This window comes from Cardiocondyla obscurior, linkage group LG24, assembly GCF_019399895.1.
Source record: "Cardiocondyla obscurior isolate alpha-2009 linkage group LG24, Cobs3.1, whole genome shotgun sequence".
In the NCBI taxonomy this organism is placed as follows: Eukaryota; Metazoa; Arthropoda; class Insecta; order Hymenoptera; family Formicidae; genus Cardiocondyla; species Cardiocondyla obscurior.
The window spans coordinates 36,058-54,929 of NC_091887.1; the positions used below are offsets into that span (position 1 = coordinate 36,058).

At 39.9% G+C, this 18,872-nt stretch overlaps 1 protein-coding gene across 1 annotated transcript; it reads left to right on the forward strand.

The window, feature by feature from the left end:
• The first annotated feature begins 3,594 nt into the window (after nucleotides 1-3,594).
• On the forward strand, nucleotides 3,595-5,747 carry LOC139111417 (uncharacterized). Its single transcript, XM_070671674.1, has one exon. The coding sequence runs from the start codon at nucleotides 3,742-3,744 to the stop codon at nucleotides 5,716-5,718; it is 1,977 nt and encodes a 658-aa protein (XP_070527775.1). The 5' UTR covers nucleotides 3,595-3,741; the 3' UTR covers nucleotides 5,719-5,747.
• Nucleotides 5,748-18,872: the final 13,125 nt, after the last annotated feature.

The following is an 18,872-nucleotide window of genomic DNA, read 5'->3' on the forward strand; positions in this document are numbered from 1 at the left end:
CCTCGTGAATCGAAGCGTTGTTTGTCTAATTCTTGTCGTTTCGCGATAGCTTTCACTGAAGCAAATGCTTCTGACGGATTATAATATGCATCCGGTCGTAATTGGAGCCTGTACTCAAGTGGCAAGCCATCGCAAAAAGAACGCGCGGTTAATGTTTCCACTTCGGCTGTTATGCGATGGTCGAGTTGTCCGTGCCTTCGACGTTCCGCGTCGAGGATGTTGGAACGCAGGTCCTTAACGCGACTGATATAATCAAGAATGTGTTCATGCGGTTTTAGGTATACTGTACTTAGATCTCCGCGGTATTGGTCGATAGTCCTCGAGGGTCCGAATGCACCATTTAATAGGTCTATCAACTGGGTAACGGTATCGCAAGGTTCGTCTTCTACGGCGTAGTACGCGCGTCCTCTTAATTTATTAATTAAGAGTTTAGTCAAGTTTCTTTCTGACGCGGCTGGTACGATGCTTCTTGCTCTTCGGCAAGCACGCGTGAATTGAGCGAGGGGAATGCTATAACCATCGAATGACGGTACGCCTTCCGTGGCTTCGCGAAAGGATACTTTAGGAATACTAACGTCGTAAGGTACGTCAAAACTGAACGGGGTAGATGAAGGTTCTATATGAGCCGTGGCGTTTGGTATGTTACCAATATTGTGAGTAGTTTCCTCGCGTGTATGCTCGGTTTCTTTTGGGAGCGTAGGGTTGTTCCATTTATTTAACTCTAAGTGAGATATAGAAGACTTATGGATTTGGGCGGCTCTTTCCTTTTCAAACGCGACGCGTTGCTTTTGGAGTTCCGCGCTTTCCGCGGCCATTTTCTTTTGTTGTGCTTTAATACTTGTGCGTATTGCGTCAAGTTCGGCGGTTTCTTGCGCAATCTTTCTGCGAGCAATATCAAGTTCGGACTCGCTCAGAGGCTTATCAGTAGTCTTACTGCGCGTCTCCATCTCGTTGGGCATATCTTATCTTGCTTACAAGGTGACGTCACGATTGCGTCAGAATTTTAATTGCGTGGTCTGCTTTATCAGTGAGGCTGATTTCGTAGTACGAATATAAGGCCAATTAGTGTAATTAAAATGAAACGTTCGCTTGGCGACTGCTTGGTCTTCAATGATAAGATAAGATAAGGCACTTCCCGTGATAACAACCAATTAGTGTAATTAAAAATGAAACGTTCTTTTGGCGACTGTTTAGTCTTCAATGATAAGATAAGATAAGGCACTTCCTGTGATAACAACCAATTAGTATAATGAAACGTTCTTTTGGCGACTGTTTAGTCTTACGATAAGATAAGATAAGACGCTTCCTGCGATAACAACCTGATATGCTACAAGGCCTTTATTTATTCCGTTAACAACTTGATGAACAGTGCTTCTATTTATTCAACGAAATATAATTTACTTTAATTGCGGATTAATATTGAATTTGTTTGCACGTGGACTTAATGGATCCCACCGCTGTCACCAAATTTATGTTACGTCCCGGCGATTGCGGATGTTTCAAAACAATTTCGAACCGCGGGTCTTAGGCATTTATGGGATCAAGAAAGTTCAGCGTGTTACGGCTTCCGATCAAGGGATTCTTTTACTCGCTCGGACCACGAAATATTTATTTTACAATTTATGAGGCATCTGGCACTGGTAATCTCCGGTATACAATAGTAATTATAGTCGGTTCACTATCTAAATATGGTTGATCTTCCGGATTTTCGTCAAGGTAATCTAGAAAACGATCTATCGTTTCTATACACAAGGGGCAATGTCGGATATTATGTGAATCTGCTATTAAAACACCACAATTGCTACATTCGTATTCTCCACTACGTATTCCGATAAGGATGCGATGAGACGGTACGTAGTCAAATTCTGAAGTCGGGTATCCGGAATTAAGCATGCATCTACGGCAAAAGGGAAGACGCGTAACCTTTTGTTCGAAGTGACGGTATCTGATCTCGCACCTAGCTTGGAGCAACCAATTGATAACTGCTCTGGTTAATCCCAAAGGAGCTGTGCTAACGGGCATTCGAGGACGGGGTCGATTTGGGCACATTTACGTTCTTTTACTGAGATTCACTCCCTATATGATCGATGAATATTTCTACTGGTTCTCCTAGCAAATATACTGTATCTCCGCTTAATTCAAGATAACGTATAAAATCGCGATGAACTAAGGGGCAAACGCCACAATTCCTGTAAGCTTCCGACAGCTCTAATTTTATTCTACACTCGCGACACTTTAATGTATTAGGAGCGTTCCCGAAATACAGGTAATGATCGACGACGTGTACAAAGTTGGATTTGAAAGAGTCTATTAAGGGTGCACAACCGAGACAATATAGCTCACGAGTTTCGCGATGTCGTCGGTATATTTTATGGACACAGCAAGCGTTTGCTATCCACTCTGATCTAGTAGCAGTTAGATTTAATAACGCGTAGTTTCTTTCGTTGACTCTACAGTAATTAGCCTGACTCGGCGGGCACATTTCCGTTTAAAACGAACATTACAAATGAGGTTGGCAGGTACTTACCCAATCTCGGCATCTCATCTGCGCTGCTTTGGATTGCTTCCTCTGCGTTTCTATGAATTCAGCGTCGCAGTCTTTGACTTCCTTCTGAGGTGGATTTTCGTAGGCTCTCCTGCGTGGGTCGTCCTTCGGGATGTCGTTCAAGGAAGGCCTCCTTATGACGTAGGTGATTGGCTTCAGATGATAGGTTGAAGTTCCACGAGAGTGTCGATTTAACGCGTGATAATATGCGGTGATTCTACGTATTTGATATTTACGGCCGCCGCGTCGTGATTTAGAGTTTGTCATGGGTAGTTTCACAGAATATGAATAAGTTAACTAAAGATTCCGGGCAGAAAGCGTGCAGTGCGGCTGCACCACTTCCAACACAGGAATACCTGTTAGACTGAATCTCAAAGACGTGCAGTGCGGCTGCACCGAAATCAATCTTCAATCACACAGGTTAATAGATATAGCAAATAGTGAAACTGTTGGATTAAGGTGAGGTAAGGTATCACTGAATCTAAGCACACGATATAGAATTAACAATAAGTATATATTCTAAAGTTACGTTACAATAATGTTGGTTATACAAGAATAAAGTTTAAGATATAAGTACGAACTAGAAGAAAATAGTAAAGGACCCGCACGCGGGATGGACTCTCCTTAGAGAGATGTGACTCGACTTAGAACTGGGTACGAAGTGAGCTCTCTAGCTCGGGCATGGACCTCCTTCGGTTTGATCCCCTCCATCGTCGTTGGCTGACGGTGGGGGTGATGCGCGCGCCGCCGCTGACTGTTGGTGGGGCGATGACGCGTCTGCTCTGCTGGCTGTTGCGTGGGGGTGATGACGTAGGCGATGACGCAGGTCCATGTGGTACGCAATACGATTACGCAATACTATCTTATGCTTAATGCTATTCTTATATAATGTGTTTACGAAGTGGTATATTAACGCACATGCGTCTAAGTAGATTAATTCTTATAGGTCTAAAATAGATTAAAAGTGTCATACAAGTAAAAAGGCGAAAAATTTCTTAGGCGTAGTGTTTCTTATTAACTATGTGTTGTGGGGTCGTAACAGTACGTCTTAAGATAAACAACCGAGTCACGCGAACCGTCCACATGGATAAGATTAAGTTAGCCCCTCCCAATGCTGAGTCACCTGAAAAGGATACATATTCCCGGTCATCGGAGCCAAGAACCGGCACTACACCCGAAGACCACTGACCGACAACATGACTCTCTCTGCCAGGAAGACTCTCGTCATCACAACACTCTTGCCGTTAGCAACAGCGCTGATAGGCTATGATTGTGGAGGACAAGGAATGAACATAACTACGCTATCACTTCTCGATATCGGAGACTGTGACGTCGGAAGCCTGGAACCAAAGAAAAAAGTCTATGTACAACTGATGCAGACATCGGACTACGACAGGGTAACAATAACCCAATGCAGAATAGAGATAGACCGAACCATTTCCTACTGTGGAATGCACTCACACACATCAGTCGTTCATAATGGACGCCGCGAATACATTCAGGAAGTAGGCGAACAAGCTTGCAGGAGAATACACGACACCGGCTCCATTACTATTGTCAACGCCATCCTCGATGGACTCACCAAAAACTCAACCAACTTCAGAAGCGCAACGTTAGCCGGATCCGTGTCAGTCGATGGACGCTGTAGCGGATCACAATACTCTGATGGATATGGAAATTGGGAGAACGTTGTGGTACAGGCCAGTATCAAGATTACACTCAGATCCTCGGAAGCGCCAGTAAAACGAGCTTCAGGACAAGTGATACTACCAGTTGGAACAAAATGCACTCTTTCAAGAGGATACTGCATGGACGCTGAAGGGACAAAAACGTATTGGCCAATTCTACCCACTGATACCTGCCACTTCGATCGATACGACATACTGTATGAAGGAATAGCTGCAAAATTGACATCACGAAATAACCCGGACAACCCAATAATCTACACAGTGACATCACAAGATACAACGTTTGCTCTAACAAAAACGCATGAAATCAATGTGTGTGGATACACATTACTGCAAACAGAACACCCGAAGCTATTCATATTGGAGACTAAAAGAGGAGCAACCTTCAAGACAAGATCTAAAATATCAGTCGATAATTTAGACATTTTCGCATATGTGAATTCTAAATTTATATATGTAGAAAAGCATATAAAGACCCAACTGTCTAAACTATACAGAGACATTATGGAACAGAAATGCGCATTGGAGCGCCAAGTGCTACAAAACGCCTTATCATTAGCCAGTATCGCACCAGACGAAATGGCGATAAGACTAATGAAAGGACCCGGTTATACTGCCGTAACAAGTGGAGAAGTCATCCACATGATTAAATGCATTCCAGTGGAGTGTAAAATTAGACACACCGAGGACTGCTACAACGAGTTGCCAATTACGAGACACAACGAATCGTTCTTCTTATTACCAAGATCCCGGATAATCACGAGAAAAGGAACAGTTCGTGATTGCCATGGTTTATTACCTGCCATGTACAAAATCGAAAACACTTGGTATAGAGTAGCACCACGACCAATGGAAACTCTTCCGCCTCCAATAATCGAACCACTATCACAACCTAAATGGCATTATACCAGCCCAGCAGGTCTAGCAGCGAGCGGAATCTACTCTACCGACGACCTAGACCGACTCAGGACACACATAATGTTTCCAGTGGAAAAACCAGCAATGATTAACAACATTGCACAAGGCGCGATGGGAAATAAAGTCGCACCTGGATCAATATCTATGATTGGCTTACTGGATGAAGCCACACTCGATCATATTGCTGAAAATACGGGACGACGAATCTGGAAAGGATTCATGTCATTTGGATCAGCCAGTGCAGGAATACTGGCAATCTTCCTAATCATCAAATTTGTAAAACTCTGCATAGATACCATTATTCACGGTTACGCTCTACACACCGTCTACGAATGGAGTCTTCATCTATTGGGAGCCTTGTGGAGTTCAGTCACGCACCTGTTACTACACCTGGGAGGAAAACCAACAAGGGAACAAGAGCCAGATATCCCCAAAGAAGATAAACCCCATTCAACGATAGAAGCTCTTCACCCGCCATCAACCTCCAAAGCTGATTTCCCTGAAGAAAAGGTACCCCACAAGTATACATACGCATCATTGCGTCAATATATAGACGGAAATAATTAAGTATAGTTTTAAGCAAAAACATTGGCACATTGGCCAATCTTTTATTTTAAGGAGGTGTTACGACCCCACAGCACATAGTTAATAAGAAACACTACGCCTAAGAAATTTTTCGCCTTTTTACTTGTATGACACTTTTAATCTATTTTAGACCTATAAGAATTAATCTACTTAGACGCATGTGCGTCAATATACCACTTCGTAAACACATTATATAAGAATAGCATTAAGCATAAGATAGTATTGCGTAATCGTATTGCGTACCACATGGACCTGCGTCATCGCCTACGTCATCACCCCCACGCAACAGCCAGCAGAGCAGACGCGTCATCGCCCCACCAACAGTCAGCGGCGGCGCGCGCATTATCCTCACCTGCGTCATCGCCCCATCAACGGCCAGCGGCGGCGCGCGCATCACCCCCACCGTCAGCCAACGACGATGGAGGGGATCAAACCGAAGGAGGTCCATGCCCGAGCTAGAGAGCTCACTTCGTACCCAGTTCTAAGTCGAGTCACATCTCTCTAAGGAGAGTCCATCCCGCGTGCGGGTCCTTTACTATTTTCTTCTAGTTCGTACTTATATCTTAAACTTTATTCTTGTATAACCAACATTATTGTAACGTAACTTTAGAATATATACTTATTGTTAATTCTACATCGTGTGCTAGATTCAGTGATACCTTACCTTACCATAATCCAACAGTTTCACTATTTGCTATATCTATTAACCTGTGTGATTGAAGATTGATTTCGGTGCAGCCGCACTGCACGTCTTTGAGATTCAGTCTAACAGGTATTCCTGCGTTGGAAGTGGTGCAGCCGCACTGCACGCTTTCTGCCTGGAATCTTTAGTTAACTTATTCATATTCTGTGAAACTACCCATGACAAACTCTAAATCACGACGCGGCGGCCGTAAATATCAAATACGTAAAATTACCGCGTATTATCACGCGCTAAATCGACACTCTTGTGGAACTTCGATCTATCATCTGAAGCCGATTACCTACGTCATAAAGAGGCCTTCCTTGAACGACATCCCGAAGGACGACCCACGCAGGAGAGCCTACGAAAATCCACCTCAGAAGGAAGTCAAAGACTGCGACGCTGAATTCATAGAAACGCAGAGGAAGCAATCCAAAGCAGCGCAGATGAGATGCCGAGATTGGGTAAGTACCTGCCAACCTCATTTGTAATGTTCGTTTTAAACGGAAATGTGCCCGCCGAGTCAGGCTAATTACTGTAGAGTCAACGAAAGAAACTACGCGTTATTAAATCTAACTGCTACTAGATCAGAGTGGATAGCAAACGCTTGCTGTGTCCATAAAATATACCGACGACATCGCGAAACTCGTGAGCTATATTGTCTCGGTTGTGCACCCTTAATAGACTCTTTCAAATCCAACTTTGTACACGTCGTCGATCATTACCTGTATTTCGGGAACGCTCCTAATACATTAAAGTGTCGCGAGTGTAGAATAAAATTAGAGCTGTCGGAAGCTTACAGGAATTGTGGCGTTTGCCCCTTAGTTCATCGCGATTTTATACGTTATCTTGAATTAAGCGGAGATACAGTATATTTGCTAGGAGAACCAGTAGAAATATTCATCGATCATATAGGGAGTGAATCTCAGTAAAAGAACGTAAATGTGCCCAAATCGACCCCGTCCTCGAATGCCCGTTAGCACAGCTCCTTTGGGATTAACCAGAGCAGTTATCAATTGGTTGCTCCAAGCTAGGTGCGAGATCAGATACCGTCACTTCGAACAAAAGGTTACGCGTCTTCCCTTTTGCCGTAGATGCATGCTTAATTCCGGATACCCGACTTCAGAATTTGACTACGTACCGTCTCATCGCATCCTTATCGGAATACGTAGTGGAGAATACGAATGTAGCAATTGTGGTGTTTTAATAGCAGATTCACATAATATCCGACATTGCCCCTTGTGTATAGAAACGATAGATCGTTTTCTAGATTACCTTGACGAAAATCCGGAAGATCAACCATATTTAGATAGTGAACCGACTATAATTACTATTGTATACCGGAGATTACCAGTGCCAGATGCCTCATAAATTGTAAAATAAATATTTCGTGGTCCGAGCGAGTAAAAGAATCCCTTGATCGGAAGCCGTAACACGCTGAACTTTCTTGATCCCATAAATGCCTAAGACCCGCGGTTCGAAATTGTTTTGAAACATCCGCAATCGCCGGGACGTAACAGTACGCGGACAAAATCGGTAATAAGATGTCCGGTTCTACGCATACACCGTTCACAAAATGAACGACGCGTAATTTTCTGCTTGAAATATCGATATCTGGTTTCACATCAAGCGTGAGCCAACCAATTAAGAACCAATCTAGTTAAATCTTTGAAATTAACGCAAGCAGGTATCCGTACAAGAAAGTGTTGTGGACACATTTATTAAAATAAATTAAATAGTAGTCAAACCTTCTATAAATATCTCAACAAGATTATTCTGTAAAAAAACTTGATCGCCGTTGAGATCTAAGTACCAGAAAAAATCGCGATGGACTAACCGGCAATAATCGCAATTTAAATAAGGTTCAGAAATCTCTAAAATTAATTTGAAGTTTTGACATCTATGTAAAACGCAGAACGTTTTAAGACAGAGGTAATGACCAGTAACAAGAATAAAATTACCTTTGAGTCTTATCGACGTTAACTGCGCAAAGTAGACAATAAATATTACAAGTTTCGCAATAACGCCTGTACAGTCTGTGTACACAAAGACCGGTCTTTAACCAATTGGTTCGCGTTAAATTTAATAAAACAATGTTACAAATATTATTAGCGCGTTGTGGGGTACGTTGACTGGGAGGACACATTATTCATCCTAGGATAGTACAAAATAAACACACGTATTTAAAATAAAAGTCTAAACGCTATTTAGGAAAGTGCATGTAATGCAGTAGGTGTAGAGTTGACAACACGACCCTCACAGCAGGGGTCAAGATAAAATAAAAGTAGGCTTAAGGTAAGTGCTTTGCTAAAGGTCGAGCACGCGACCTTCACAGCAAGGGGTAAGGTAAAAATATAAAATGGAGTATTTGTTAAGTTTAAGTGAATACAAATAAATTTGGGATAGCGTAGACGCGTGCAACAGATTTAAGAGCGAAAGTTATTTGTACTTATTTATTCTAGACATCTAAGCTGCTTGGCTTTAGAGTGCCTTCGCTGCGTCTCGATAAACTCAACGTCGCAATGCACGTTCTCCGGGAGTAGATTCTCGTAAACTTTCCTGTTTGAATCGTCTTTTGGAATGTCTTCTAGGCTTGGCTCCCTCACGATGAAGGTGATCGGCGTCAAGTGGTATTGCGGGCGTACGTCGTTCGAATGTTGGTTTAAATTGTGATAATACGCGGTTATCTTTCGAATCTGATATTTCCGGCCGCAACGACGTGATTTAGAATTTGTCCTTTACGAGTTTCACAAAAGTATTATATTATTAAATAAAGTTAATAGAAATCCTAGGGTAAAAGCGTTGCAGTGCATCTGCACCACTTCTAACACTAGAATACTTGCTAGATCGATTCTTAAAAACGTGCAGTGCAGCTGCACCGGAATTAATTGTCAATCACACAGGGTTTTAGAGATATCGTTAATAAATTGAAATTGTGAAACAATTGAAATTGGAATGAAATAAAAGATTTAGGATGTCACTGAATTTAACACAAAAAGTTACTTTTAACAATTAAAATATGTTCTTAAATTTACGTTACACTACTGGTTTCAATTATAAAGTATCGAATATAGAAGTTAAACTTATTTAGGCTTATGTTGTTAGACCCGCACGCGGGATGGACTCTCTGAAAAAAGAGATGCTTAGAGTTTGAAGTTGGAAATAGAACTGACGCTTCGGTAAGACTGAGCTCCGGGTTTTACCGGCGCTGCCTTCCACCTAGCGCTTAGATGGTAGTGGGAGGAGCGACGTTCGGCGCTGCCGGCCGCCTGAAAGTAGAACGATGGTGGTGGGAATAGCGGCGTTTGGCGCTGCGGGCCGCATGGAAATAGAAGCCTCTGTAGGCGGGAATAAAGTTAGACTACTGATTTTTAGCGTTGGCGTGAATAATGCTAAGCTACTAAATATAACGTCGGCGCAATTAATGTTAAAATACGCATGAACAAAGTGATATAAATTTATATGTCTTACTTTCTACGCATTACATACTTGAATATTAGATTATACTTAAATGTATTCGCAAGAATATTTTTATAAAATACATGTTATTTGACGGGACGTAACACAGTTTATCATTAATTACCTCTAAATTCTCTTTTGAGATTAAACACAAAAAACAGATTTACTCATTGTTTAATCAATTAAATTACAAAAAAATTTTGTCCGTAAAAAGTACAATAAATAAGCAATTATTTTAATGAAATTCAGTTTCAATTTTATTTGTTATAACATTGATTCTATTCCGAACAAAATCAGTGACGTTCTTGCCAATTCCCGAGCTATCGCCGGTGTATGCAAATAAGCTCAAAAATAAATAAGGAGATCGGCTTGCGTCGTAGAACCGAGGTATCTGAGGCGAGAGTAAAACAAAGCGTAGTGTTCCCCGAGATGCAACACGACGTGACAGTAATATTTATCTAGAAAACTAGACAACAATGCGACTTAAAAGCAAAGTTAAAGCAGAATTCGATTTTGCCGAAAATAAACAAACCGACGGTTAAACCAGCGCGTCTTATACTATACAAAAATAGACATTATTGTAATAACTTTTTTTAATAAATTATCTACTGTATTACAAAAAAATAGCGTTAAAAATGCAATCTTATTTTTATACGATGTAGTAAAAGAAATCAGCATTTCCGATTTTTCAATCACTAAAAGAGACGTCGGTAACATACTTTGGAAAACCGTTGATAAGTACTTTGACGATACATTCCAAGGAATGGAAACAACAATTACAATTTGTTTAAATAAAATTGTTTTACCTCCTAAAAACTGTTGAGAAAATATAAAAAAGTACCACGCTTCTTTTCTCAAAAGCCATAAAAAAGTTACAAAAATTTTTAGACTAATCCGCAAAAAATATACGTGACCGCAACTAAAGCGCGACGTAGAGTGAGTAATTAGGTATTGCAATAACTATAAAAAAACAATTTATTTGTGTTAAAGTCAAACAACCAATGGTACTTACAAACATCCCCGACAATGCATTTAATATAATATCTATAGACATGGGTCTATTACCGGTGTTAGAAAACGGAAACGCGTATATATTCAACTATACAAGATTTACTAACAAAATATTTTGTTGCAATACCATTGCAAAAATCCGGCGTTTTAGACGTTGCAGATGCGCTAATAATAAATTTACATGCGTGTATGGTGCTTCAAAAGCCCTGCTATCCGATCAAAAAGTCACTTTTAAATAGCCTAATGCGAGCCATAGCGAGAAAATTTAAAAATCCACTTACAAAACCACAGCCTACCGATCACAGTCTAATGGTTTGGTAGAACGGGCTTACCATGTTTTATGGGAATACCTAAAGCAAATTGTTGAAGAAAAATTAAATTGAGATAAACACCTCGAACTTGCAAATTTTTCTTATAACACCAGTGTTCACGAAAGCATTGGTGTTACGTCCCGGTAGTCGCGGACGTTTAAGACAAATTCGGACCACGAGCCTAGGCAATGAAATCGCGATATTTCGACCGGGTAAAAACTGGATTTATTCCGTGGAAATTCTTTGATAATTTATAACAATTATGGTAGGTTTGTTATCCAAGTACGGCTGTTCAATTGGATTTGCTTGAGGTAATACGCGAGCGTACGCGGACGAAGTCAGTAATAGGGTGTCCGGTTCTACGCATACACCGTTTACAAAAAAGGAGACGCGTAATTTTCTGCTCGAAGTAACGATATCTGGTCTCACATCAAGCGTAAGCTAACCAATTAAAAATTAATCTAATTGAATCTTTGAAATAAACGCGAGCAGGTATCCGTACACGAAAATGTCGTTGACACATTTATTAAAATGAATTGAATGGTAGTCAGACTTTTTATAAATATCTTGACGGGATTATTCTGTAGAGAGACTTGATCATTGCTGAGATTTAAATACCAAGAAAAATTACGATGGACTAACCGGCAATGATCGCAATTTAAATAAGGTTTAAAACACTTTAAAGTTAATCTGCAACCGTAACATTTTTGTAAAACGCGGAACGTTCCAAGACAAAGGTAATAATTAGTAACAAGAGTAAAACTACCTTTAAGTCTATTGACGTTACCTGCACAAAATAGGCAATAAATATTACGAGTTTCGCGGTAACGCCTGTACAATTCATGTACGCAAAGACCGGTTTCCAATTACTCGATTCGCGTTAGATTTAATAAAGCAGTGTCACAAATATTGACTGAAAGAGCACATTATACATCTTAGGATAGTATAAAATAAACACACGTATTCAAAATAAGAGTCTAGACGCTATTTATAAAAATGCATGCAATGCGGTAAAGGTAGGGTTGACATCACGACATTCACAGCAAGAGTCGGGATAAAAAGGTAAAAGTAAGCTTTTAAGTTAAGTGCTCGCTAAAAGAATCAAACACGCAACCTTCACAGCAGAAGTTAGGGTAAAAAGGTAGATTTTGGTATTTTGGGTTTAAGTGCTAACAATGCGGTAGAAAAAAGATCAAGCACGACCCTCACAGCAGAAGGTAGGGTAAAAAAGTAAAGTGAAGTATTTGTTAGGTTTAAGTAAATACAAATAAATTTGGAATAGCGTAAACGCGTTCAACAGAATTAAGAGCAAAAGTTATTTGTACTTACTCATTCCAGATATTTAAACTGCGTTGCTTTTCATTGTCTTCGCTGCGTTTCGATAAACTCGGCGTCGCAATGCACGTTCTTCTCCTGGGGTGGATTCTCGTAAACCTTCCTGTGTGAAACGTCTTTTGGAATGTCTGCTGGGCTTGGCTTCCTTACGATAAAGGTGATTGGCGTCAAGTGGTAATGCGGGCGTACGTCGTTCGAATGTCGGTTTAAAGCGTGATTATACGCGGTTATCTTTTGAATCTGATATTTTCGACCGCCGCAGCGGATTTTAGAATTTGTCATAAAGTTTTACAAAAATATTATAATATTAAATAAAATTAATAAAAATCTTAGAATAAAAGCGTGCAGTGCAACTGCACCACTTCCAACACTAAAATGCCTGTTAAATTGATTTTTAAAAACGTGCAGTGCGGCTGCACCGAAATTAATCGTCAATCACACAGGGTCTTTGAGATATTGTTAATAATTAAAATTGTGAAACAATTGCAATTGAAATAAAGCAGGAGATTTAAGATGTCATTGAAGTTACCACGAAAATTAAAACAACTAAAATATAATCTTAAATTTTACGTTACACTACTAATTACAATTATAAAGTATTGAATATAGAAGTTAAATTTATTTCGTTAGACTTATGTTGTTAATTTATTAGACCCGCACGCGGTATAAACTCTCTTGGAAGAGAGATGTTAAAAATTTGAAGTCAGGATTAAAACTGTCGCTTCGGTGAGACTGAGCTCCGGACTTTACCGGCGCTGTTTTTCATCTAGCGCTTGGGTGGTAATGGAAGTTGGTAGTGGGAGTAGCGGCGTTCGGCGCTGCGGGTCGCATGGAAGTGGAAGCTTTTGTTGGCGTGAATAAAGCTAAACTACTAGATATAAGTCGGCGCAACTAATGCTGTACTACACACGAGTAAAACAATATAAATTTATGTTTTATATGTATAAGTAATAAATAATGCTTTAATGTACTCGCAAAAATATATTTATAAATAATATATGTTATTTGGCGGGACGTAACAAAATATACATATTATATTTTTAGTAATAAGATAAAAGAAAAAATTTAAAATTAAATTTGTTAATACTGTAAACATACTCTAAACATTTCTTAAACAATTTATGTAAATTATGTTTAAAATTTATCAGTTAAAATAATAGAAAAACTGAGCTTATTATGTGAGTCATGATTTTGAGTCATGATAAAACATTATTTTGAACCAAGACCAGATTTTAAAAACAATAACGAAATTTGTTACCATATAAAGAACTAAAATTAAACTTACATAAACCAATTTAAAACTCTGTAATTGAATAAGGATTAACAAAAACAAAACCACTTCTTTTTATTGCTCTAAAATGGTATCAGGGTGTTCCAAAGTCATGTAGAAAAACATTGGAACTAAGTAGATCTCGTTATTTTAAGAAGAAAAGTTTTTAACTATTTTTTATTCCGAGTAATATTAAGCTAGATAATAATTATTGAAAATTATATTCTTTGAGCGGAACTTACTGCCCCCCACACCGCGCGGAGACGCTTTATCTATTGGAAGTTCCCAATCCTTGCGTTCTTGATTATCGATAAAAAAAATGAAATCGCGCGAAGCAAGACAGGCGGTTACGATCGGCCCGCCTAGATAAACTGGTCTAAACCAAGAATCAAAAAAAGGCGACAACGCGTAACAATACAAAAAAAATTATCGATGATCAAAAAAGCAAAGACTGGGGACTACCGACGGATAAAGCGTTTCCAAGCGGTGTGAGAAACAGTAAGATCCGCCCAAAAAATCTAATTTTTAATAATTTTTATCTCGTTTAATATTAAACAAAATAAAAAATGATTAAAAACGTTTTGTCTTAAAATAACGACATCTACATAATTTTAAAGTCTGTCTACATGACTTTGGGACACCCTGTATAAGCAGTACTTAAAATCAAAAGCAACCATTACCTATCTCGCGCTCGATCTTTAGTAAAAAGCTTAAAAAATTCTCAAAAATTTTCTTGTAAAATTTACAAAGTTTATAAGCTCTAAGCTTTTAGATAATTTTAAAAAGTTTATAAAAAATTACAAATTGAAATACGCATATTGTAAATTCGTTAAAATATAGAACCAACTTTAATAATACGGACCTATTTCAAGTTTTTTGTTTTTACCAGTATGCAAAATATTGCAAAAAAACTAAATAAATATTTTTAAAATCTGGCAACGTAGTATTGTGCGCAACTTGAAAAAAATGTATACAAGTTTATTTTGAGCACTTCACTTTTACCAGTAGCAGAAATATGGCTAATAAACAAAAAAATACTTTCAAAAATCATGCAACGTAAAATTGTGCAATGACGTCAGCAAATGCCTTTATGACCATTTTCAGCGTTCTACCCCCACCAGAAACAAAGATATTAACGAAAAACAAAAAAAAAATTTTTGAAAATTTGACCACGTGACGTCGTGCGGTGACGTCAGCAGATGCCCACGTAATCATTTTCAGCATTCTACTCCTTCCAAAAGCGAAGATATTGACGAAAAACGAAAAAGAAATTTTTGAAAATATGACTACTTTACGTAGTGCGGTGACGTCAGCAGATGCCTACGTGACCATTTTTAGCGTCCTACTCCTTCCAGAAACGAAAATATTGACGAAAAACGAAAATAAAATTTTTGAAAATCTGATCACGTGACGTTGTGCGGTGACGTCAGCAGATGCCCACGTGACCATTTATAACGTCTTACCCCCTTCAAAGGCGGAGATATTGACGAAAAACAAAAAAAAAAGTTTTTGAAAATTTGACCACGTGACGTCGTGCGGTGACGTCAGCAGATGCCCACGTGACCATTTATAACGTCTTACCCCCTTCAAAGGCGGAGATATTGACGAAAAACAAAAAAAAAATTTTTTTAAATCTGACCACGTGACGTCGTGCGGTGACGTCAGCAGATGCCCACGTGACCATTTTTAGCGTCCTATCCCCTCCAGGGGCGGAAATATTGACGAAAAACAAAAAAAAAATTTTTGAAAATCTGACACGTGACGTCGTGCGGTGACGTCAGCAGATGCCCACGTGACCATTTTTAGCGTTCTATTTTCTCCAGGGGCAAAGATATTAACAAAAAAAAAAATTTTTGAAAATCTGACCACGTGACGTCGTGCGGTGACGTCAGCAGATGCCCACGTGATCATTTTTGGCGTCCTACCCCCTCCAGGGGCGAAGATATTGACAAAAAACGAAAAAGAAATTTTTGAAAATCTAACCCCGTGACGTCGTGCGGTGACGTCAGCAAATGCCCACGTGACCATTTTTAGCGTTTTACTTCTTCCAGAGGCGAAGATGTTGACAAAAAGCGAAAAAAGAAATTTTTGAAAATATGACCACGTGACGTCGTGCGGTGACGTCAGCAGATGCCCACGTGACCATTTTTAGCGTCCTACCCCTTCCAGAAGCGAAGATATTGACGAAAAATGAAAAAAAAATTTTTGAAAATTTGACTACGTGACGTCGTGCGGTGACGTCAGCAGATGCCCACGTGACCCTTTTTAGCGTCCTACCCCCTCCAGGGGCGGAGATGTTGACAAAAAGCGAAATAGAAATTTTTGAAAATTTGATCACGTGACGTCGTGCGGTGACGTCAGCAGATGCCCACGTAACCATTTTTTGCGTCCTATTTTCTCCAGGGGCGAAGATATCGACAAAAAACGAAAAAAAAATTTTTGAATATCTGATCACGTGATGTCGTGCGGTGACGTCAGCAGATGCCCACGTGACCATTTTTAGCGTCCTACTTTCCCCAAAAGCGGAGATATTGACGAAAAAAAAAAAAAAAATTATTTTTAATCTGACCACGTGACGTCTTTTGGTGACGTCAGCAGATGCCAACGTAACCATTTTTAGCGTCCTATTTTCTCCAGGGGCGAAAATATTGACAAAAAACGAATAAAAAATTTTTGAAAATCTGATTATGTGATGTCGTGCGGTGACGTCAGCAAATGCCCACGTGATTATTTTCAGCGTCCTACTTTCCCCAAAAGCGGAGATATTGACGAAAAACGAAAAAAAATTTTTTTTAATCTGACTACGTGACGTCGTGCGGTGACGTCAGCAGATGCTCACGTGACCATTTTTAGCGTCCTACCCCTTCCAGGGGCGCAGATATTGACGAAAAACGAAAAAAAAATTTTTGAAAATCTGACCACGTGACGTCGTGCGGTGACGTCAGCAGATGCCCACGTGACCATTTTTAGCGTCCTACTCCTTCCAGGGGCAAAAATATTGACGAAAAACGAAAATAAAATTTTTGAAAATCTGATCACGTGACGTCGTGCGGTGACGTCAGCAGATGCCACCGTAACCATATTTAGCGTCCTACTTTCTCCAGAGGCAAAAATATTGACGAAAAACAAAAAAAAAATTTTTTTAAATCTGACCACGTGACGTTGTGCGGTGACGTCAGCAGATGCCCACGTGACCATTTTTAACGTCTTACCTCCAGGGGCAAAGATATTGACGAAAAACAAAAAAAATTTTGAAAATCTGACCACGTGACGTCGTGCGGTGACGTCAGCAGATGCCCACATGACCAGTTTTAGCGTCCTATTTTTTCCAGGAGCAAAGATATTGACGAAAAACAAAAAAAAAATTTTTTTTAATCTGACCACGTGACGTCGTGCGGTGACGTCAGCAGATGCCCACGTAATTATTATCAGCGTCGTACTTTTTTCAGGGGCAAAATTATTGACGAAAAAAAATAAATATTTCTGAAAATATGACCACGTGACGTCGTGCGGTGACGTCAGCAGATGCCCACGTGACCATTTTTAGCGTCCAATTCCTTCCAGGGGCGAAAATATTGACGAAAAACGAAAAAAAAATTTTTGAAAATCTGATCACGTGACGTCGTGCGGTGACGTCAGCAGATGCCACCGTAACCATATTTAGCGTCCTACCCTCTCCAGAGGCGAAAATATTGACGAAAAACAAAAAAAAAATTTTTGAAAATTGACCACGTTACGTCGTGCGGTGACGTCAGCAGATGCCCACGTGACCATTTTTAACGTCCTACTCCCTCCAGGGGCGGAGATGTTGACAAAAAGCGAAATAGAAATTTTTGAAAATTTGATCACGTGACGTCGTGCGGTGACGTCAGCAGATGCCCACGTAACCATTTTTTGCGTCCTATTTTCTCCAGGGGCGAAGATATTGACAAAAAACGAAAAAAAAATTTTTGAAAATCTGATCACGTGATGTCGTGCGGTGACGTCAGCAGATGCCCACGTGACCATTTTTAGCGTCCTACTTTTTTCAAGAGCGGAAATATTGACGAAAAACATAAATAAAATTTTTGAAAATATGTCCACTTGACGTCGTGCGGTGACGTCAGCAGATGTTCACGTGACCATTTTTAGCGTCCTACCCCCTCCAGGGGCGGAGATGTTGACAAAAAGCGAAAAAGAAATTTTTGAAAATTTGATCACGTGACGTCGTGCGGTGACGTCAGCAGATGCCCACGTGACCAGTTTTAGCGTCCTATTTTTTCCAGGAGCAAAGATATTGACGAAAAACAAAAAAAAAATTTTTTTTAATCTGACCACGTGACGTCGTGCGGTGACATTAACAGATGCCCACGTGACCATTTTCAGCGTCCTACCCTCTCCAAAGGCGAAAATATTAAAGAAAAACAAAACAGAAATTTTTGAAAATTTAATTATGTGACGTCGTGCGGTGACGTCAGCAAATGCCCACGTAACCATTTTTAGCGTCCTACCCCCTCCAGGGGCGAAGATATTGACGGAAAACAAAAAAGAAATTTTTAAAAATTTGACCACGTGACGTCGTGCGGTAACGTCAGCAGATGCTCACGTGACCATTTTCAGCGTCCTACCTCCTCCAAAGGCGGAGATATTGACGAAAAACAAAAAATAAATTTTTGAAAATCTGACCACGTGACGTCGTGCGGTGACGTCAGCAGATGCCCACGTGACTATTTTTAGCGTCCTACCTTCTCCAGAAGCGGAGATATTAACGAAAATAAAAAAAAAAATTTTTGAAAATTTGACTACGTGACGTCGTGAAGTGACGTCAGCAGATGCCCACGTGACCATTTATAACGTCCTACTTTCTCCAAAAGCAGAGATATTGACGAAAAACAAAAAAAAAATTTTTGAAAATCTGACACGTGACGTCGTGCGGTGACGTCAGCAGATGCCCACGTGACCATTTTTAACGATCTATTTTTTCCAAAAGCAAAGATATTGACGAAAAACAAAGAAAATATTTTTGAAAATCTGACCACGTGACGTCGTGCGGTGACGTCAGCAGATGCCCACGTGATTATTTTCAGCG